At 39.0% G+C, this 24232-nt stretch overlaps 2 protein-coding genes across 3 annotated transcripts in view; both read right to left on the reverse strand.

The window, feature by feature from the left end:
- The window catches only part of OMA1 (OMA1 zinc metallopeptidase), a 36679-nt gene extending 19412 nt beyond the window's left edge, over positions 1-17267 (reverse strand). Inside the window, exons 1-6 of one of the 2 annotated variants that reach the window (XM_081323955.1) lie at positions 16467-17267; positions 13293-13807; positions 11533-11761; positions 7588-7761; positions 7373-7480; positions 883-1011 (exon numbers count right to left, since the gene is read on the reverse strand). In XM_081323955.1, the coding sequence (XP_081180081.1) occupies positions 883-1011; positions 7373-7480; positions 7588-7761; positions 11533-11761; positions 13293-13783 (1131 nt within the window). In that variant the 5' untranslated portion in view covers positions 13784-13807; positions 16467-17267. The remainder of the gene's footprint in view (positions 1-882; positions 1012-7372; positions 7481-7587; positions 7762-11532; positions 11762-13292; positions 13808-16466) is intronic. The other variant, XM_081323954.1, reaches the window with a different exon arrangement.
- Positions 17268-21461: 4194 nt separating this feature from the next.
- MYSM1 (Myb like, SWIRM and MPN domains 1) overlaps positions 21462-24232 on the reverse strand; it is a 34602-nt gene continuing 31831 nt past the window's right edge. Inside the window, exons 21-22 of the transcript XR_014026028.1 lie at positions 24008-24139; positions 21462-21966 (exon numbers count right to left, since the gene is read on the reverse strand). The gene's annotated coding sequence lies outside the window, so the exon portion shown is untranslated. The remainder of the gene's footprint in view (positions 21967-24007; positions 24140-24232) is intronic.

Here is a 24232-nt window from a genome sequence, read left to right on the forward strand (position 1 = left end):
CAATGTCAAAAGAATGGGCAAGTGTGGATGAAACAAAGGTGAAACGGACAGCATTTCAGGCTGAGGATTGTTTCGCATCAGACTAGAGAAAAACCTCATGATTCACCAAGGATCAAAGTAGGACCAATCTAATAAAATGAAGGCGATCACAGATGAGATCCTGGTTAGTATCCGTACTCATTAATTTTTAATCAGGAAGATCACATTCTTCACACCAGCCTACGGAGAAAAGTCATGAGGCTTGCAGTATCAGCTATTCATAGAAGCTAATCTATAGTTTCGCCCAGCATTCCAAAATGCAATAGCCCTCTGGATCAGACTTGAATCTATTGTGTGCAGCAACTTGTTTCCAACAGGATCTGGCAGCTTTAAGATAGAATGTCAGGACCCACCCCAAACCACGTCTTAGGAAGACAAAATTCTTGGAGTCAAATCTATTCCAAAAAGAATCTTTACTATGACATGCTTGGTTGTAGGAAACGAGACAGGACTTAATATTATTCCACGAAGTAAACCCTTATAAAGAGTTCCCGGTTTAACCCCCCCTTAACCCCATTTGGTCAGTCCCCCATCCTTTATCTCGTATCATCCCTCTCGTGGGAAAAAGGAACTTAGGACCCTTCATGTTTATTGCTCTCTTCCGTGACACAAGCCAGATGCTAGGCGCCCCCTTTTGTTTCCCCAGTTCTAAAGGCTTCTCCTTTCCTTTGAAATGCCTAATACCGGTTCAATACACATCCATTCTCTTCTCTTCGGGAGATGGCAGAATCCATGGAATAATGTTTGAAACATTCCATTTATGAATATGATATAAATGGATTCTGACATAGAAGCGATTTCAAACTGATCTGTAAGATACATTGCAGGACTCTGTTAACTTACCTCTTGAAACCTGCTCTGGATCCACTGACCTATCACAGCTAAACTGTCTCGAGGACAGACAGCCCAAATCATGGTGAGCAGAATAAGTGAGAAGAAGTCCAAGAAGTGCATCAGGCTTGCCTTTTCTGCCTTGAAACAAAGGGGGGGGGATGAAGATATCGTTTTAATTCTTCTCTCATCATTCGCTTTTCCTATATTTTAGTCCTGAAATAAAACTACAGGGACAATGTTTAAAGTACTTTTCCCTCATTAACAATGACAACCCAAAATATACAATCAAATTACCCCTCCCCCCAAAGAAAAGATGTAGCAGAAGGCTCAGCGTATCAATGCTTGTTAAAATGAGGGGGGGAAACATGCATCAACCATCTGGCAATTAGTTTAAGAACATGAATGACTTCCGGTGGCTCCGCGGCGACGGAGACAGCCTTCCCGGGCTGCCCGCGGCTCAGCTGTTGTTTTTTCGCCCGAAACAGCGCCGATCAGCTGTTCGGGCGAATTTGAAGCCCCCTCCTCGGGAGAAGAGGAAGGGGTGAGGCCCCAGGTAGGGGTAGAGTTCTCCGGGGCCGCCTGAGCTTGGAGCTTGGGCGGCTGAAGGATTGAACTCCCCCGAAGCCTGGGTTGCTCCCAGCTGGCTGGCGTCTCTGCTCCGGACTTCTTGGAGCAGAGCCAGGCGTCTGCGACCACCCCTGCCTGAAGAAAGGACTATGGATTAAAGGAGCAGGCAGAGCGGTACAAGAGGAAAAGGTGAAGAGGATTATTTTATTATACTCTCGAGCTTGATGGACTTTTTAAACTTTTAGTGAAAGTGCGTCATAATTGAAAAGTAAAAGATGGCGGCTAAACCTCCCCCTAAAACTCTTCGGAGTGGTGGATCTTCTCCGGTGCAACAATCATCATTACAGGCGTTGCATCCTCCTGATGTATTGACACCGAAGGATTTACGAGATGCTCTGGATAAACTTTTGGAATCAATTAATCAATCAATGGCTGATAAATTTGCACAGATGGAGGAGAAATTGGAGAAACTGGAGGAGAGAATGGAAGAGAGGATGGAACAGAAGCTCAGCGTGATAAAGGTAGACATTTTGTCTTCAGTGCATAAAGTGGCGGAATGTGTGGAAGATTTAGATGAAAAATTGGATGATTTGACTCAAAAGAATGAAATATTAGAAGTTAAAGTACGGGAGAATGAAAATTTAAGAGACAAAATGGAAAGGGAGTTAAGCCTTGCCCAATATTACCAGATGCAGTTTGCTGTTAGAATCAGAGGTTTAAAAGAGAACATTAAGGAAGATTTAAAGCAGCTGGTTTCTGAGGCTCTTGAAGTGGTATTGAATCAGCCAGCATCTGAAATAAGAGCAGCTATGGATAAAGTGTTCCGTGTAAACTCATGGATTGCCAGACAGAGAAAGTTGCCTAGAGATGTGGTGGTTTACTTCACAAAAAGAGAAATCAGAGATGAAGTTATACAAGCTGCCTATGATGCTAAAGTTGTGATTGCTGATCAAGAAGTTTTGGTTTTAAAAGAGATCCCTCCAAAGATTTTGAGGAGAAGGAAGGATTTTACATTTCTTGTGCAAGAGCTCAAGCAACGAGATATAAGGTTCAGATGGGAGATTCCAGACGGGCTGATGGTGATGTATGAAGGCAAAAGGTACCGGTTGATTACTGTGAAGCAAGCGCGTGATTTCTACAATACTGTTTTAAAAGCAACCCCATTAACACTTCTGGAAGCTGCAAAGGGATCGGGAGAAGGAGAAGGAGAACATCAAGAGGATGAAACTGAGGAAAATGGTGCTGGAGGAGATCAAGCTACAACCTCTTTGGATGATCCTAGAGAGCAAAGGGTAACGCGTGCTGCTTTAAAAAGAGCAAAGAAAATAAAAGAACAAGATCAGCAAAAGTCTTCAGAATCTTTACAACGTACTCATAGCCAAGCAGTGGGAGGAGCACGGCCTAAAGAAGATAGTCCTATTAAAGCAGTGCTTCAAGAGCTTTGGGAGGATATGCATGGCAACTAAATTTTTGACTTGGAACGTTAATGGACTAAATTCACCACAGAAGAGAAAGAAGGTTTTTCAATATTTAAAACAATTTAAGATAGATGTTATATGTTTGCAAGAAACGCATATTAGGGCTATGGACCAAAAGTTTTTATTGAACTCAAGACTGGGTACGCATTTTGTTGCCTCTGCAATGAATAAGAAAAATGGAGTGGTTGTTTATATTAAAAGTGCCATAACAGCGGATTTAATTGAAGCAGATAAGCATGGAAGATACGTACTGATAGACTTGTTGTTAGAAGGCAAAAAGACGCTTCTAGTTGGACTGTATGCCCCTAATCAACAACAACAACAGGCTGACTTTTTTAGTTTACTTTATACAAAGCTTACCCAGTTGGATTATAAATCTTTTATTTTTATGGGGGACTGGAATGGTGTTATGGATGTACAGATGGATAAGGCTGGAGCTTTTAAGCGCATTCCAAGTCATGCTAGACTGCCTAAATCTTTTTTTGAAATGAAGGATGACTTGGAATTGCGAGATATCTGGCGCGAGAGACACCTGCAGGAAAAGGATTATACTTTTTATTCTGATAGACATAAATCTTTTTCGAGGATTGATTTTATTTTGGTGACTAATGACTTTTTTTTGAGGACTAAAAAGGTGAAGATTTGTGCAAGAACTATTTCTGATCATAGTCCAGTGTGGTTAGAGACTGATAAGGAGAAAAGAGACAGGCGCTCGTGGCGCGTAAATGAGAATTTGTTTAGAAATCAGAGAAATGTGGAAGAATGCAAACAGCGGATGAAGGATTTTTTTGAAACTAATATGAACAAAGGTACTTCTATGGACATGGTGTGGGATGCTAGCAAGGCATACATGAGAGGGGTGTTGATATATATGAACAACAAACATAGACGTGCTGTGGAAGCTAGGAGGAAAGAATTGGAGAATGAAATAAAGGAAAAAGAAAAGGCTTTGATTTTGAATTCAGAGGATGTGAAGACTAAGGAGGCTATTAAATTGTTAAGAGGACAATTTGATAAATTAATGGCTGACCAAGTGGCAACCAATCTGCGGTTTGCCAGGCATAACACTTTTTGTAACGCTAACAAACCAGGCAGATGGTTAGCTTATAGATTGAGGAAAAAACAAAGGGCTTCTAATATAGACAAGATTGAGCATAAAGGAAGGGTTGTGTTTCAACAGGACCTTATCAAGGACGCTTTTGTGGATTTTTATTCTAAATTATATGCTAAGGAGAAAATTAATGAAAAGGACATTGATATATATTTGGAAAATGCTAGCATCCCGGTTCTTACGCAAGTACAAAAAGAAGGGATTAATCAACTGATCACAGAAGAAGAAATTTTTATAGCAATTAAGGAATTGAAGGTGGATAAAGCACCAGGTACGGATGGCTTGACTGCGGCCTATTATAAAAATTTACAATTAGAAATGATAAAACCGTTAAAGGAACTGTTCCAGACAATCCAGAGGGGGGGAAAGGTGCCACCGTCTTGGAGAACAGCTTTTATCTCTTTGATTCCGAAGGAAGACCAAGATGTTACTCAAGTTAAAAATTATAGACCGATATCGCTTTTAAACACAGATTACAAGATATTTGCTAAGGTTTTGGCTAATAGACTGATGAGGGTTCTGCAACAGGTGATTCATGGGGATCAAACAGGGTTTATTAGTGGTAGGCAAATGAAAAATAATGTGAGGCATATAGTTGATGTGTTAGAGTTTTTGGAAAGGAACAACCAGATTGCTGCGGTGCTAATTTTTTTAGATGCTGAAAAAGCTTTTGATCAATTGAATTGGAAATTTTTGTTGAAAGTTTTAGATAAAATGGATTTTGGGGAAATTTTTTTACAACCGATTAGGGCATTATATCAAAAACAAACTGCCCGAATTATAGTTAATAATAGCTTGAGAGAAGCATGTAATATTGAGAAGGGCACAAGGCAAGGGTGTCCGTTATCGCCCTTGTTATTTGTGTTAACATTAGAGATATTATTGGTTAAAATTCGGAATTCGGAAAAAATTAAGGGGATTCAAATTGGAGATCAGGACTACAGATTGAGAGCATTCGCAGACGATCTGGTTGTTACAGTGACCCAGCCAGAGAACTCTGTTGTGGACCTGATGGAGATAATAACACAATATGGGAAGGTTTCTGGATTTAAGGTTAATGTACAAAAAACAAAAATTTTGGCCAAAAATATGACAACATCGCAAAAGGCCCTTTTAGAAGGATTAACTGGATTTGAGATTGTTAAAAGGGTTAAATATTTGGGGGTGATTTTGTCGCCCTCTAATACAAAGCTATATAAAAATAATTATGAAAAATTATGGGGGAAAATTCAAAAAGAATTGGAGAGTTGGAAAAAATTGCAGTTGTCTTTGTTGGGACGGATTGCAGCAGTAAAAATGAATGTTCTGCCTAAATTTTTATTTTTATTTCAAATGATACCGATTCTTAAGAAAGATTCTAATCTGGAGGAATGGCAGCGAGGTATCAATAAATTTGTGTGGGCAGGGAAAAAACCACGAGTTAAACTTAAGATTATGCAGGATACTCGTGAGAGAGGTGGCCTTAAATTGCCTAATTTTAAATTATATTATGAAGCTGCTGCATTAGTAGGAATAAGTGACTGGATTAATTTGACGCAAGAGAGGTTATTAAATCTTGAGGGCCACGATTTGTTGTTTGGCTGGCATGCATATTTGTTGTATGATAAGAAGGTAGACAACGTGTTTAGGGTGCATATTTTAAGACAGGCATTGCTGAGAGTTTGGAAGAAGTACAGACATAAGTTAAGTTGCAAGATACCATTGTGGGCAATCCCAAAACACGCAATAGAAAATATACATGCTGGCTTCAAACATGATTTGACTACGTATAAGGAGATTCTCAGTTTGGAAAGAAATGTTTGGTGTTTGAAATCATATAGCCTCTTGCGAGAAGAGAAGGTTGTTCAAAATTGGTTTCAATATACTCAGTTACGGGCCAGGTGGAAAGAAGACCAGAAAAATGGATTTACAATGATTGATGAAAATTTGATAAAGCAAATTAGGAATCAGGGACCAGCACATATTAAACGGATATATCTTGCATTGATAGAGATTGACTCAGAAACAGAGCTTGTTAAGGATTGTATGATAAAATGGGCCCAAAATATCCAGGAAGTCATCACAATGGACACGTGGGAAAAGATTTGGGTGAGGAACGTAAAATTTACACAAGCTCAAAATTTAAGAGAGAATTTTTACAAAATGTTTTATAGATGGCATTTAGATCCCAAAAAGCTTGCAAGTATGTATCCGAATTATCAGCCTAAATGTTGGAGGTGCGGTGATGAAGATGCAACATATTTTCACATATGGTGGACTTGTAAAAAGGTTAAGGCTTTTTGGATAAAAGTCTGGTGGAATATGCAGAAGATTTTTAAACAGAGGTTAAAGTTTTGTCCGCAATTTTTTTTGTTGGGAATAATTACAGATGCCACAGTTGTGGACACCAAGTTGATGTTGAACTTAATTACGGCGGCAAGACTTTTGATAGGCCAATACTGGAAGAAAGAGGAATTGCCGACCATAGAGGAGTGGACTTTAAAGGTTTCCGACCTGGCAGAGATGGCGAAGATTTCGGCCTATTTGAAAGATCATTCGCAAGAACGCTATATTATGGAATGGAGAAAATGGATTGATTTTATCCAGAACAAGTATAGGGTTAAGAAGTTTTATGTAGCATTTGAATAAGTCTTCTTTCGTGTTTTTTTTCTTTATTATCTTAGTTTTTTTTTTATACATATTCAATATTATGATTATTTGTTTTATCTTATATAAGCTAGAGAGTGATGGATTTTAGAGTTTATAATTGTTAGTATATGATTGTTTATGATTGCTTTTTATATATATACCTTGTATTTAGCTCTGGGAAGTCGGGGGGGGGGGAGGGGGGGAGGGGGGAGGTAGGGAGGGGGGAGGAGGGAGGGGGAAGGGGGGATTCTTAAAGGAAAACTGTATTTTAAAACTCTTCAATAAAAAAAAAAAGAACATGAATATCTCTGCTGAATCAGGCCAACAGTCTATCTAACACGAACATTTTATGTCACAGTGGCCACTCAAATGCATTCAGAAAGCTTACCAAGTAGGAAGACACTTGCTCTCTTCTCATATTCTCCCTAGAAGCCATATTACCTATAATTCACTTTCAACAATGGCTTCAAATTCAAAAAGTGAGTGTTTTAACCTTGAAACATTTTGCACATTGTCTATTGTGAACTCCTGGTAAGTGATTAATCACTAGATGATTAAGACTAACCCAGTTTCTTAGTGCAAAATTATCAGTCTATCCCACTGCATTGCAGAAAATATGACAGTCTCCACTATGGCAGTTAGATTTATCCTAGTGGGACAATTTTTAGGTTAACATTTCTTTTTTAAAAAAAACACACAACAAAACAAAACTTACGGCATGTCCCAGAATAACATGAGCAATTTCATGTCCCAAAATGAATGAAAGCTGATTGACATCTGACACGGCACTTAGCAAACCAGTGAAAACAAACACTTGTCCGTTCTGTAGGCAAAAGGATAAAATAACCATTTAAAGAAAGCAATTAGGTGTTTTCTTCTCTCTCCCTCTCTCTCTCTCAATTATGCGCCATCTTTTCAGTTATTACTTACTGGAAGTGCAAATGCATTCATGTTAGGCTCTTCTACCACATGGATAGTCCAAGTAAATTCAGAGAATCCTGGAATGTCCTTGTTGCTTTCAGTTAAATGAGTGACAACTTTCTTGACCACCTGGTAACGAGGGTCTTTTTCTGGCAATATTTTATTCTTAAATTGTAGCATCCACTGAAATAGTTAAAAAAGAAGGTGGGTGGGGAAAAGGGAAGGGGGGGAAAAAGCACAGTAGATTAGTTGTCTCAAATGACTCAAGCTGCAACTCTATATGAATATCTATGGAGGCCACTTAATAAACACATGAAAGAATATTAATCAGAAGAAAAACGCTATCCCTCGTGCCACAGTCTGCCTGAGATAAAGTTTAGGAAATTGAATAGAGGGCTTTTATGCGGATTTTTTTTTTTTTACCTTGGTAAAAGAAAGTAAAGCTTACAGCGTAGTGTCCACATCAGGGATGTGCAACCTTGGCAACTTGTGGATGTCAACTCCCGGAATTCCCCCGCCCGCACGACAGTAGAAGTCCACAAGTCTTAAAGTTGCCAAGATTAGTAATAATAATAATAATAATTAGAAACCCTAACAGATTTCATCACAATGTATCAGATAATGGGTAGGACTTGTTTAATGAGACTGCAATGCCTGTTTACATCACTTAGCCACACCATGTCCCCCTCCCCACAATCTCCATCAAATGTAACCTATGAACAATCTTTGAAATCAAAAGGAAATACACCAGGGGTGTCAAACTCAGTTTCATTGAGGGCCGCATCATCAAACTCAGGGGGCCAGGTGGGTGTTGCCTAGGTGGGTGTGGCCTACTGGGTGGGCGTGGCTAAAGTGCGTATGTCCTACTGGGTGGGCATGGTCAGCTCTACATCGTTCGCATCAAGGGTGCCTATGGGGGCCTGGGCAGGAGTGGGACAGATCTGAGGGTCTCTGGCAGGAGGAGGGTCTCTGGGCCAGGGCCAAGGCAGTGGGGGCTGTTCCCTCACTGTTTCCAGGATGGCTTCGCGGGTCGCATGAAACCACTTGGCGGCCCGGATCTGGCCCCCGGGCCTTGTGTTTGACATGTCTGAAATACACCCTTATGGTAGCTACAATTCAGCTCCATACCCTTCCCACTGGATCGGCTTAATAATGAAGGTGGAACAATTGTTCTCATTATAAAACCCTGTCAGGAAATGCTAAAAAATCAGAAACCACTGTTGCATTCAAGTGCCATTATAAAGCAGCTTCTCCTTTGATGCTTTAAATATTCTTTGTTCCTCTCATTCTCTTCATTTTCTCTTCCTTCCACTTCTATTATCAACTGAAGCCTTCACCACACAGAAGGCAGTCATCATATATGCAGATAAATGCCACTCAGATCCTGCAGGGTAACCAAGACAGATAAGCAGAAGAAAGGAGAATTCTTGCTGCAAATAATACTTTTCTTCCAACTACCTCCTATACCCTTTGACTTCTGCAACACATAAAAAATGGTGTCTTGCCTCAAGGGTATCATGTAACAATTTCTCCCCAAACAACAAGAAGCTGTGTTGCTTCCACAACAGGAAGCTCAGTTCAGCTTTCAGCATTTTGACCTATCCAGTACACTCTTGGATCAAACCTTACTTTTAAATTCTTTTTGATCAGTCAAGTTTAAGCCTCTGGACAGTAACTGAGTGTAAGCCAAGGTAAATGAACAGACGGAGACAAAATTACCGGGGTTACTTTTTCCCCTGCCCTGAGTAGCTTTGTGGCATTGTATCTCTCCATTGTACTGAGATCCAGAGGCGACAGTTCCGGAGAGCTAACTACTTAACATATGAGGCAAGCCACAATCCTGACATAACCAGGTTTTGCTAGAAATGTAGCAGCCAACCTTGCCAATGCTCCTGGCACCTTATGAAGCTTAGTAATCAGAGGCAGCAACACTACAATTTCCTGACTCAAGTCAGAGGTTTTTCTTCTAAGTCTTGCCCAGGAAAGGCCAAAGTCTGTCAGTATACCCGGCCCAGTCTGACATTCCACTGAAGCCAGAGATGAAGAAATCTTCCTTAGGAGTGGCTCAAACTTGTCAAACAGCCACACCAACTTCCCTGGCATTTTGAAAACCCAGTGATCGGAGACAGCAAAACACCCACCCACAAGGCTAAGACAGGGGTGTATCTTATATTAAGCTTGGTGTCCCAGAAGAGCTTTCCCCCCCCCCCAACAGTTTCTGTGCAGGATGATTTCTGCATTGGTTTAGCGTAAATTACGCCCTTTGCTGGAGAACGTGGCTGCTGCTATGCTGTCTTTCTGCTATCTTTGCTATCTCTGCCTCACAACAGGTACAAGGTGCATATTTTAAAATGTCAAGGTTACATAACAAAGTTTGTTCAGAAGGGTTGGTGAATCCTGCTATTTTCACAGCATTCTATTTAAAAAAAAAACAGGGTTTTATAGTCTATGATGAACTTTTTTTTCAAGATAGCTGAAATCAAGAAAGTTCACCAACAAACCACATATCTGAATCATATACCCTCTTGGAATCACCATCAAAATTAAACCAGAGCTGATTCGCAGAGGTCTAAATACACTTTTTGCAGATATTGAACTTATTTTTATTCATCAGTATCAAGCCAACCGAGTGTCATCAGCATACTGATGATACCTCACTGCCTGGCGATGGATAAGCTCATCCAGGAAACTCATGTAGATGTTAAATTGGAGAGGGAAGAGCACTGACCCCTGTGGCATCCCACACAGCAGACACTGAGGGCGGAATCTCTCCTCTGCAACCATCATTGACTGGAACCAACCCTGCAGAAAAGAGGTGAACCAGAATAACACCAAGCCACCCACCCCCAATCTCTGAGTAGGTCTAGGAACCCAGGGTTGATGGTATTGAAAGCCACCAGGCAATCAAGTAAGGCAACGATGGACACAAAGTCACCATCCCACCCATGCCACAGATCACCCAAAAGCACAAGCAATGCTGCTTCCATACTATACGCAGCTCTAAATTCTGACTGGGGAAAAAATGCAGATAAATCACCCAAGTCCTCTGAAGTTGCTGCATAACCACCTTCTCAATCGCCTTCCTCAAAAGGGGGAGGATGGATACAGGATGAAAGTTTGTCCAGCATCATGGGGGTCCAGTGATGGCTTTTTAAGGAGGGGGTGCACCAAAACCTTCTTAAGATGCAAAGGAACAGCCTTCCCCCACTGAAAGAATTCACCACTGCTAGAACCCACCCACACGACACGCCCTGGGCCACTTTCACAAGCCAAGAAGGGCAGAGATACTAGCCAAAGAATACCCTTAATTTCTACCAGCCCTTATTTTGATATCCAATCGGATATCTGCAAAGATATATTTTCTCTAGAAAAGGGGCATATGTCTTTTCGGACATTAAAGAATTATCATTATTTCTAGTCAGCAATAATGATAGATAGATAACGTTTATTGTCATCCTTTACTGTGGGCACACTGGCACACATTAAAAATGAAATTCTGTTGCCTGCTTTCAAAACTGTACACATACATAACACACATATAGACATACTATATACATACATACGTATATAACTACAGCCTTACATATAAATACATATAAATACATATAAATATTAATCACTGCCCATCTTGAACACATAGCGGAAAGCAGAAGCTTGAGAGTTCACAAGGCTGATATTGTATGGAACAAAACTGTGACTGAATCTGGATGCTCTGCTTTGGATACCACAAAGTCCCCTCCCAGAAGGTAACAAGTAATGGGAGAGAATAGCTGTTGTAATATAACAATGTCTATGAGATTATAAATTGTAACGGCTACAGGCAAATCACTAAGTCAGAATACCACAATAAAGGGATGAACTCAATCTACTTCATACATTATAGCACTTTGACAAAAAAAAGGCGGTTTAAAAAAACAAGAAACAAAGGTTTTGTTTACCTCAGTAATTACCTACCATGTTATACTCAATTTCCGTCATCTCTGCAAACTGATCCTTGTGAAATACTGCAAGCCGAGTGCGTCCAGTTATTGGTGTCTCCTCCAAATGCGTAAAATAAAAAAGGATAAATACAACTCCAAAGCTAGAAATTCCAAGGGCTATCTTCCATTTATTTCTTCTCACAGCTTCTTTAAATAACTCCTTCTTGTTTGGAGGAAGTGCATGCCACCATTTTCTTATGCTCCTAGAAGACACAAATATTACAATTTTCAAGCAACTGATATAGTATATAATCTTGGGTACAGATTATATCCAGATGAGAGGTTTGCAACTAACTTGGCTGTTATGAAGTCAAAGTAAAAAAAAATAATAATAAAGTACAATTGTTTCTTACTACAGCACAATAAATCAATATCCTGCCAATTCCACCTAAGAACTGCAAAACAAGCTTTACAAATTGGTAAAATCCTTGAGTCTCTGTAAAATAATAAATATTTATTTTATCATATTTTAAGGATATTATTTGTAATAAAAGATTCAGATGCATTTAGCCACTTCAACTACTTACATGTAATACGAAGAAACATTTTCTTGTGTAATTTGCACTAGTAAAATAAGTGTTTATTTCATACTTAACTATGATTTAAACATATCCAACTAAATAAACAATTTAAGGTTTGCACTGAACCTTGAGTCAATTAAACAAGCCACACTACGGTTTAATGCAAGATGTAATCCTAGAGTCTGCAAGACATACCAATTATCAAAAGTAGAATAATCTATATTTAAGCCACAAACTGGTTGGAATTTTAAATATTTAGAATGTACATGTAGTATTTCTATGTATTTTTCTCCAAACTAACAAATAATGCACCATATTCAATGCATGACAGAAACTCCTATAAAACCAAGTGAAGAAACTGGCTCGAATTTCTGGAAATCCAAGTTGGATTCTACAGAACAAACTGGGAACTCATTTTATATCTCAAATTCCTAGCAATCAAGATGCTACGTATGACTGATGTAGACCCAACAATTGACTGATCCCAAGTAGCATTGAGTGAGAAGCATAAATCCTTTCATTCCTTTCAGCTTCTATACTAGCATTTATCTGCCTCCTGGGCCATGAGACACTGTCCATATCACTGACTGGAAAAGTGCCAGAGAACTAGTCTGTTACTTTTGCTAGCGTACAAACACTAGATTCCTATACACTTACCTTCACAGTAGGGGCCGGCAACTCTGTCATTAAGTGGTGCGGTGGTTAGGTGCACATAGCTACAACTTATGACTTCCTACTTCATTGACTTTGCTTATCAGAAGCTGGCTATGAAGGCTGCAAATGCCAATCACGTAACCATGCCACTCTGCGACTGTCAGACATATGCAGCAGTTGCCAATGCCCAAATCACAATCCCATGAATAGAGGGAGGTCTCAACTTCAAGGACTGGTTGTATTTTCAGTGCTGTTGTAAGTTCAAATGGGCACTGAACAAGGTTAAGGAGGTGGTGTAGTGCTCTCTTTAGCTTAAAAAGTGGAATGCAGCAGGCTGTTTTCTTCTGCTTTTTACCCAAGACGAAAATGCTACCATATGATGAGCTACATCAGTAACTTTAAAAGAGCTACAAGAAACTCAATATTTTCTTGCATTCTATAAGCTTTTATCAAAACTGCTCCTTTGTAAACACCCCACAAAATTTACAAGAAATTATGCCTACTTTTTTAAAGAAAGACTGTTACATTCTCTTTGAGCAGGACAATATTGATTAGTTACCTCCCAAGGATGATAGCAAAAAGCTTCTGCACTGGTTTCAAGATCATCAGTAAGAGTGGAGCTGGAGCAGCTTTCAGTATGGATGATCCATGAAAGCATCTGAAGATTTGGATGTTCTGAGTAGCAACATCTTGTAATTTCTGAGGCACATTAGCTCCAAATAATACATCTTTTCTCCTTGCCTTTTGCTGAGTGAGAATACAAGGCCTTCTAAAATAGCTGCATTTACTTCTACATATTTCTACATCTTTAGGATCTGGAAGCCATCTATAAGTTCTATTCATGATGTTTGCACAGTTTCTGGAATTGTCATTCCACAAATAAAATCTAATGCTGTTCTTTTTATTCCATGCTTGGCACTTTGTCAATTGATGCTGGGCTCCATTTAAAGTTTTACTGGAAAATGTATAAGGATTAATGCATTTTCCCCAATTAATTGAAGATGCCAACTGAATTAAAATACAGTTTCTTGAGCCACCAAAGAAAGCCATCTCTCTGCCGTTGAGTTTTGATGTCTAAATGAAGATAATCAAAATGTAATGTTACAAAAGAATGAATTTATAAGCATGTGATACAAATAGGGAAAACAAATCAATTAATTCATGTAAAATTGACAGACCTACCCTGAGTGCTACATGATAAAACACTGCCTGGCTTTGGACAATCATAAATCTTGTTTATGAAGACAGGAAATAAAAGTCCACTGCTTAATTTTTAACTAGTTTCCAAATAATAATTTGACAAACCAAATCTACACTTTTTATAAGTCAACATTAAGCCAGAATTCCACCATTTGGACACATAGCTTAATACAAGGCTTAATTCAAATCAGTCACTTGCTGAGATGGGCATCCATACAAATTAAACAAACAAATAAATAAAACACTAACACGGTCCCAAACAAGAAGTATGAAAAGAGAAGGACCAGACCCAGGGTTTATTCCTAGAAACCAGCATGTAAACCTGGAGAATGTGCTTGACAGAATTTTTCATTCATAAAAGTTGCTCTAGGATAAATCATGTTAGGTATACTTGTGGTCCAACCTGATTCAGGGACCAAGAACAAGCAAAGAAGGCCAAAGAAGGAAACTTATGATGTTGAATCACCAGCTGGTCTGAGTTAATTTTTCATAACTTTCAACACAGCCATGACTAGATCTCTGCTTGTGTGGCAGAACCACTCCTTGTTATTCACCACATACAGACACAGAAAGCAGACTTTAGTAGCATGCAACAACTAAAATGAAAGAAGAATTGCACTCCTGTCCCTCTTATGTCATGCAACAGTATGACATAACTAGATTTCAACCTTTGTAGCTTTAGATTTTGTTCCATTATTTTAGTACAGTATTTCAAAACCGCTAATCCCTTGGGAGAGCATATAAACACAATTAAAAATGGCGACAGTTAATAAATAAAGCAGAACTTTGGAAACAGGAAGCAAGACTGAAATAGTGAAAGAGAAATTAGAGCAGAGTTTTAGAGAAGGAGAAAGTGGGTGGCAGCAAATAGACAAACAAATTACAGGAGAAAGATAAAAGATAAAATACTAGGGATTTCAAGAAAGTTTAATTTCATACCTTTTATGGGTTTGTATTTTCTGCTAAACCTGAAGTCATACAACTCAATTGGCTTGATTTTGATTCATGCATGAATCATGCTACTGCAGTAAGTTTCTGCAATAGGTGAAGGTAAAATAGATGGCTTAATAAATCATGGATAATGAAATTCTGGCTTAGAATAATAATCAGTTGACTTGGTCAGAGAAGCCTTAAACTCGTTGCTACATAAGTTACAATTTCTCTGCTCCAACATTCATTCACCACCTACACAGGAATGAGATATTTTACTATCTCATGAAACACAACTATAAATATAATGAATATAATATTCCATGAAACCCTTACAATGTTCTGATATTTATATAGATCATTAAAGTGTAGCAAGGCTGTCTGTAATTCAAAGAACACTCCCACTCATATCAAAAGAAAGGAGGCAATATTCAAAATGCACTTTAGCTAAGAAAAATGCTTAGAAACGTGGGAAAATACAGATAGCCTGATGTCAAAAGATGGTGGGGAGGGTTAGCCGAGTGAGCAAAATGACAATCAGGCACTGCCTAATCAAGTTTCTTTTTTCCAATTGTGGAAAATGTCTCTGGGAGGCAAAAACATATAATACATTCATCTAGACTCCATGCCAATATAGTAAGTCACCCATTAAACCAACTGAGAATTAAAACAAGTACTCCTATCATATTTCCAGGAGAACCTATGATTAAAAGAATCACCTTGCTGAACTTCCACATCTGCATTTTGAGATTCCAAACCCAGTGTGGACAACAAATACCCACATATTCTCCAGCACAGATTATACAACCAAAGAACCAAATCATGCACCTCCAAACTGTAAAGGGGGAATACCATGTATGCTTGCCCTTCTGGTTCTTCAACTTTCTTGCAACATCCATGCAAAAATATTTCCACAGTCTGTTTTTACATCAGACAGAGCTAATGTTACCAATAGAAGAGAATATTTGTAGCTCAGAGTTGATCCGTGGGGTCCTTGGTACGCTCTGATCTTGGTGGTTTTCTTGCAGACGTTTCATTACCCAGCTAGGTAACATCATCAGTGCAATAACCGGGTAATGAAATATCTGGCTTTGCCAGCTAGCCTGGGGGTAAGAAGACCTCAGCCCTGTCCCACCCCTCTCTTAGCTCTTAGTTCGATTTTAGTATATCTTAATAATATTTTAGCTTTGTGTTGTTTTAATCTTTTAACTATTTGTTACTTGTTTTATAGCTTGTAAGCCGCCCAGAGTCACCTTGTAAGGACGGTACAAAAATAAATAAAACAAATAAATAAAACCACCAAGCTCAGACAACTCCAAGGACCCCATAGAACTAATGTTCTGTGCTGTTAAAAATGGTAACCATAACATATTTTGGAATCTGGTCTAATATGTTAGCCTGCCTTGACCCATTTCCCTCCAGGAATGCTGACTACACCACCCGCTATCCCAAACAGGAACTGCAGGAAATGATGGGGCAGGTAGTCCAACAGATGCTAAGGAGCCGCTCGCTAGAGAAGGCTGCTTTATGAGACGTAGAAACCCAAAGGAAGACAGAGGAAGAACTCGTGCAGCGCTGGCGCCCATACGGACTCGGCACCTACCACCAACGTGGGAATGGAGCCATCCGGCCGGGGAACGGCTGAGAGCAGACGTCCCAGGTTGGGTAGGAGGGGCCGAAAGTTATACAGCTCGTCCTTCTCCAAGTTTTGCCTTCCCCGAAAGCGAGGGAAGTTAGAAGCGGGCAAGAGGGCGAGAAGAAAGGATGGCTTGCGACCGCGGGATGTGTCTCTTTACAACCCGCTCGACTCCAGAAAAAGGCGGTTTTCTCGGAGCCCAAACCCCCCCTTACCCCCAGCCGCACCCTCCGTCTGTCTTTTCCCGCTCAAGGGCTTTGGCTGCGCTCTAGGCCCAAGCCGCCCCCTCGCTTGGTTTCCCTTCCGGGATTGAGGGCGGAGCGTCGCAGGGAAGGCCTGTTGACTCGCACGCTGGTTCCGAACGCCGCGGTGGCTGCGGTGGGCAAGTGATGCCCAGGAGGGACGGCCGCAAAGCTGGGTGAGAGCCCTCCTTGGTTACTTGGGCATACCAGGGCTGGTCACTGCACCTTCTTGCTTAATTTATTGCCAGGGCAGAGCTGCCTGGCCCTGGAAATGCCCGTCGTTGCCGACCTGTTTTGCTATTGCAGCATTTTTATTTTATTCCTTTCTTTCACAAATGCTGTGCCCTTTTCTGCATCGAAAGGGTGGTGCTATGTTCCCCCCCCCCCCAAGCAACAGCAAGGTGGCACAAGCATCCTCGTCTTGTTCCGGTAATCATAAAACAATTATGATTTAACTGAATTTTAATGAGAAAACTTTCCATCTTGTTGCGTTTATAGTAAAACTGCATGCTGCTCACCCATCAGAAGCCCGCCCGTCTGTGTGTGTGTGTGTTTGTGTGTTTGTTTGTGTGTGTGTCCGTCCGCCCCCCCCCCAAGAGAAATAAATAAAACACTATGTTTCTGTGTGCGTGGAGTTTTTTTTTCTAAATCTTTAGTCCTTAGTTGGATAATCTTTATTAGGACCAATAAAATTGTCAAGTTGAGAAAAGTATAAGAGCATAAGTAAAATAAGAAATGACAACCAGAGGTGAGAAATAATGTGCACCTTGCCTAAAGAGGCTGTTTTTTAAGATCAGTATTTCAGTACTGTATTACTTTCTAAACTTACCTTTACAATTGAAAACAGGCAACATGTAGGAAACAGTTTTATTATGAATAAAGGAATAGAATCTGGAGGAACATTTCAAACAGTCATCCCTCCAAAGTATATTGTTGTTAGTTGCGAAGTCTTGTCCGACCCATCGCGACCCCATGGACAACCTTTCTCCAGGCCTTCCTGTCCTCTTCCATCCATTTAAGTCCATTTAAGCTCACGCCTACTGCTTCAGTGACTCCATCCAGCCACCTCATTCTCTGTTGTCCCCTTCTTCTCTTGCCCTCAACCTTTCCCAGCATTAGGCTCTTCTCCAGTGAGTCCTTCCTTCTCATTAGGTGGCCAAAGTATTTGAGTTTCAACTTCAGGAGCAGTCAGGGTTGATCTCCTCTAGGACTGACCAGTTTGATCACTCCCAGGAGTCTTCTCCAGCACCATAGTTCAAATGCCTCAATTCTTTGGCACTCAGCCTTTCTTATGGTCCAACTTTCGCAGCCATACATTGCAACTGGGAAGACCATAGCCTTGACTATACGCACTTTTGTTGGCAGGGTGATGTCTCTGCTTTTTAGTGTGCTGTCTAGATTTGCCATGGCTTTGCTCCCCAGGAGCAAAGTGTCTTTTAATTTCATGGCTAATATCTTATATACCATTTTATAGGTATATAAAAAGACCTAATCAGACCAATGGCTTGGGGTGGTTTTTTTCTGCTTAAAATCTCTTCAGTGTCCAGTTTCTAAAATCATCACTTACTTTTTGTTTTGACTTACAATAGCTAGGATAGCAAGAAAAAAGTCTTGTTTCCCATGACAAGCTGTTTATACTTTTGTACAATCAGGAAACCTGTAGTAAAATGTGATTTATTTGGCCATCTTGATAAAAATTGGAATCCCCTGGGATCCTACATCACCTGTGGGCATATACCTAATGGGATTTATTATTTATTTATAAAATTTATAGACTGCCATCTTACCTCAAGATAACTCTGGGCAGCTTACAATCAAATCAAATTATTTAAATCTGTCAGTTTAAATAATTTTGCACACTAGGTTTATTTTTTTAAAAAAACCTTGATTGGCAAACCTATATATTACAATTCCAAGCTAGTCACCAATTGTAACATAGATAATTATAGGATAACTTTACTAAATCTAAACATGAATGCTACTTTATATGTAAATGTGGCATGTGTAGTCATACAATTAGAAATTTATTAGTGCATTTTTCTTTAAATAGACAGCTAGATCAAAAGACATTGTAAGTAGTCATTATAAGCAGTGGCTGTTCTTGAATTTTAATGAGGAAAACACCTTTATTGTGAAGAGAGGATGAAAAAGAAAGCTCAGAAACTGTCCTCTGATCTGTGAGCAACTAGTTGATTAGTGTAGGTATAGGGAGTCCAGGTTTATATCTACCCTGAGCCATCGAAACTTACTGAATAACATCTGAGTATTTCCTGGCCCAGTCATGTCACATGATCATTATGGGGAAAAATTAGAGAAGATAATATGTGCACTAGTTACTGAAACCACTGTCGTGATATTCGCGTGCTACCTACTAAAAGACCCTGGTTGGGAAGTCTCACAATTGTAGCTAAAATTTTGTACCATCACTATGACATTTAGAAAATTTTGCATCTGATTGTTTCCCCAGATATATCTAATGCAGGCATGAGTAGGTTTATATTTGCTGGGTAATGTGTTTTTTAACTTTCTGTATTTAGTCTATGACTGTGTAGTTTAATAAATAAAAACTGTTGAATGTGCTGTCTTGAGTTGAAGGAAAGATGAGGATATATACTGTAGATCTAATGGATATGTACAGTTACACAACTTGACTTCCTTAGATCTTCTAATACCTTGGAGATTCTCTAACATGCTAACTTACAAATACATTGGTTTTTGATTTCCAACACCCTTAGCCTGCAACATCAAGATTTTTTCCCCCATGTTTAAAATAAGCAGGGAGTGTTGCCACCAAAAGAAAAGCACACCACATGACTTCCTTATAAAGCAGAAGCTGGCAGACTACCTCTTTAAATGTCTTGGTATATGGCTGGGATGGGCAACTATGGCCCCTTTCCAACCTGTGGACTTCCACTTCCAGAATTCCTGAGCCAGCATGAGAGTTCTGGGAATTGAAGTCCACAAGTTGGAAGGGGCCATAGTTGCTCATCCCTGGTATATGCCTCCCATATTATTATTTTTTTATCCCATTTATATCCCGCCCTTCTCCGAAGACTTAGGGCGGCTTACAATCTAAGAAGCACAAATCAATGTGCTTAGCAATAGCCTTCATTCTATGTATATGCCTGCTTATTAGGGCTTCCCCCCCCCAGCGGCATTTTTACAAAGTCAGCTTATTGCCCCCAACAATCTGGGTCCTCATTTTACCTACCTCGGAAGGATGGAAGGCTGAGTCAACCTTGAGCCTAGTGGGACTCGAACCTGCACTAATTGCAGGCAGCTGGTGCTACTTAAAGGCATTAGCCCACTGCTCCACCAAGGCCATTGATTATGCTGAGTGGGACTGATGGGTGCTAAAGACTCAAATATCAGAGGACACTTGGTTCAAGAAGACCAAAGTATTAGGAAGATTGTAACTCTGAACCCTTTCACTGATCAAAAGGGGGTCTATGAATACAGCATGTATAAATAAAGTTTCCAAATCAGACTGGATTGCTGGTGGCTTCATGTGTCTGGAGCAGGAATTCTGGGAATTGAAGTCCACAGGTTGTAAAGGGGGCATAGTTGTCCACCCCTGCTTTAAAATATATAGTTTTCACGGTAGAAGTATGTTACACTATCACAGTCTTTAATAAGAGAACAGCTCAAACCCTCATTTATTTATTATATTTCGAAAGAAAGCTTCCAAACCCTTTGCCAAGAGCCTTTTCTGATAAAAGTAGTAAGAGATTTAAACATTTTTGTATTGAGTAACTATGCCTACAAAGAGAGAGAATGGGAGGTAAAAGGGAGGCATATGCATTAAGAATTTTTCCACCTTTTGGCACATTGAACTTTTCACCTTGTTAAAGAATTGAAACTAAGGTATCTTTTTTAATGTGTTATTTAAAGTAACCCACAACAATAGAATAGCTAGTTTGAAAGGACCTTGGAGGTCTTCCAGTCCAATTGCTCACATTCTCAAACACACACACATATGTGTTCAGACAGACACTGATTCCAAAGAACTGCCTGAAAAAATAACGGAAGCATATGTCACCTGTTCTGGACCTAAGATCTCAAAGGAGGATTACAAACTCATTTTCATTCTCTCTCTCATTTAGTAACTGCCTTCTGTGTCTTATAATTATTTCCTCGGGATGTGGAGTGTGCTGGGAAAGGATTCCAAGTCTATTAGTCCTTCAGGGACTCAAGGCCTTCATGAAAATCAAATGAGGACTTTGTCAGCTTATCCAGCATGCACAATCTTAACAAGAAGAAACTGTGGCATAAGGAATTTTGCTAATGCTACCAAGCCATATTTTTAAAAAAAAAATCTGGAAAAATCAAATCTCACTACCCTAATAGGCCATTGTAATATTTCTAGATTAATTTCAGCATTAAAGTGAGGTAATTTGCAGCACTTAGAAATTTATCAAAACCCTGAGGCAGATCAATGGGGAGGCTTTGAAAATGCTAATTGTACCTGCATGGGAAAGATTATGGTTGTAATAGTATTAACAACCCTATTAAGGAACAGGGAATTGAGAAACAATTTATAATATTGCAATCATTCTCTGAAGAAGTGGTTAAATAAAAATGTAAGATATAGATTATTTTGTTTTTATCGCTGTTATAATATGACTGGTTATTGATGTCATCTGTCCTGACTGAAATATATCTCATTTATGAAAAATACTTGTAATTACACATTTTAAAAAGAATCCTATAAAACAGACAATACAAGGAAATCTCTTTATGGTATTTCAATCCCATTTTTTCAACAGTTGTCACTGATGTATGATGAAAATTAAAAAGGAAAAATATCCACAATATTAAAACTGTTTAAGATCTAATTGCTAACTATTTGCAAGAGAAAATTAAAGTTACGTGTCTTAGCTCCTTGGGGAAATCCTCGGAGTGAGGCAGAAGCCCTCAGACAATCTTTCAGAACTGAAGAAATACAGTCACAATCCTTGCCATATATTTTTCAAGAGTAGTCTTACATGGACTGGAGGCAATTGACTAAATATACAATGTTTAATTGTACATTTTCTTCTAAATGTGCCTACTACTTATAGTCATCGATTTACAACTACAGTTAGGACCAGAATGTCTGTTGCTGAATCATGCCCAATTTTACGACCACTTTTGCCATTGATGTTCAGTGATTCAGTGCAGTTGCTAAGTGGATCATACGGTCGTTAAGTGAATTTGGCTTCCCCCATCGTCTTGTTGGAAGCCAGCTGGAAAGAGAGCAAATGATAGTTACATGACCTTGAGATTCTGCAACCCTCATAAATATATGCCGGTCGCCAAGCATCAACATTTTGATTATGTGACCATGGGGATGCTGCAGCGATTATAAGTGTGAGGACTAGCCATAAGTCACTTGTTTTAGTACCGGTGTAACTTCAATTGATCACTAAACAAATGGCTGTAAGTTGAGGACTGCCTGTATCTACTATCTCCTAGTAATCATTTTCTGGAGGAACTAAATTGCCTTTTTGGCATCCTCTACTATAGGATTGCACCATTTACTAGATCTGTTCACTCCTTGTCAGCAACAGAAAAGCTAGAAGCAACACACCATGGAACATATTGGTTCAAGTGTCTCATTCGTTTGTTAAGGTTACAGTGACAAAAATTAATCTCCCAACAGTACCTTTCGCTAGGACCCAAGAGCCACAGGTCCGTCAACCCTGGCATAAAATTTGCTAAATAACTGTTATTGCGATGCCTTTTCTTTGAATTAAAAATGACATATGGCCAGATATATTATACAATGTTCCTTGCTGCAATTAATCTTTGTGTTCCTTTGATTAATTACTGACATATAAAGTACAATATCCTTCCCCATTTATAACCTCAGAGTTTTGTCTGTTCCTTCTCAATGGCACACATAGAAATACCAAAGCTTATCCATTTTCAGATGAGGTTAACTAATTACAGAAATTTGATAGCACTTTTAAACTGCATGGTCTGTCCTGCTTTCATTGTCTCCTATACATCTGGTTCATACACATCTTCTCTACCCTATTTATCAGGGTTTTTTTCTGTTTTTCTTTTGTCTTACAGTTTTGATTAATCACATTTATCTTCCTTGTTTATCCATTGAATCTTTCAACTTTCTTCTGTCATTATACATTGTATTAATCAAAACACAAGCAACCTAGAACCTTTCCAGTTTTGCTTCACTGAAACATGGACTGCTCAAAATGATTCTGATGGAATTGTTCAGATGATTTGAGCTATATTTGAACAAAATGTAGTTTTGTTTACACTTTACCTGAGAATAATTCCCATTTTCAATGGAACTTGTTTGAAAAAGTGACTAAAATATAAGAACTTGAGAAGAGCTCATATGGATGAGAAGAAAAGCTTATTTTATTTTATTTCTTAATAAAACCTTGCCAAGCATCCTTGTTAAAGCACTCAGATATATCTGTGAATCCCAGAAACAAACAATCTTGGCCTATTGTTCCATATCAATGGTTTTTAGAACATGTTCCTCTGATCCAGAAGTAGTATAAAACCACTAGTAATCTTGATAGCGCAACCTTCTACAAGTTGTAATTATTTCAGTAATCCTTTATTTGCATTTAATCATTTAGTCCAATATATGAAAAATCACCTTTTTTGTGTTGTATGTTTTATGTAAAATAATCATTTTATTCCTACTCAGGAAATGTCTCATGATGTACATGTCTTGCAAAATTGTGATGTATAGCTTAATGTACTGTGCAACACAATCACTAAGCTGGTATAAATCACAATGGCTACTGCCATAATAAGACAAAATAATAAATAAATAAATAATAGCTGCATGTATACAACTGTTTAAGTGATACTCCATCATTTTGATCAACATTTGTTAGATTGATATCATATACCATAATCATCTGATAAGCAATGATGTCACTTGCATCATATGACACAAATGAGATCGGTGATGTAATTTACATCATTTGTATAACAATGTCATGACATATGTGATGTTAGTTGCCTTCTTGCCCTCACCCATGGAATGAGCTAAGCAAGAATCATTACACCACAGTAATAATATGGCATAGTGCGACAGATTGTCTAGCCACTTTATCTTGTCTAGTAAGAGATGGGCTATATCAACTACTGTAAAGTTCCTGGCCTTATGAAAATGTAGATTTCAGCCATCTTAATATATGGATAAACAGAGACAGAATCAACTATTGCTACTACGGTACTTCCAAACTTTTGGCTTTGAAAGAATAATTTAGAGCAGACTTTCGGAACAGCTTCAAGTTATACTTGCAACTCGGTGGATCCATTCCTTTACCAGTTGTTGGAAATCAAGCAAAAGGATGATATGACACAGAGCCATGCTAGAGAAATTCTTCTTCATTGGAGCTTTTATTCAATTATGATAACATGGATTCATTTCTGTGTGGGAAATAACATGTGATGACGAAAGCAATTGTGCAAGCTTCTGATCACTATTAAAATTCATAATAACTATTCTAATAGCCTGTTATT

This window comes from Vipera berus (genome assembly GCF_964194415.1).
Source record: "Vipera berus genome assembly, chromosome: 3".
In the NCBI taxonomy this organism is placed as follows: domain Eukaryota; kingdom Metazoa; phylum Chordata; class Lepidosauria; order Squamata; family Viperidae; genus Vipera; species Vipera berus.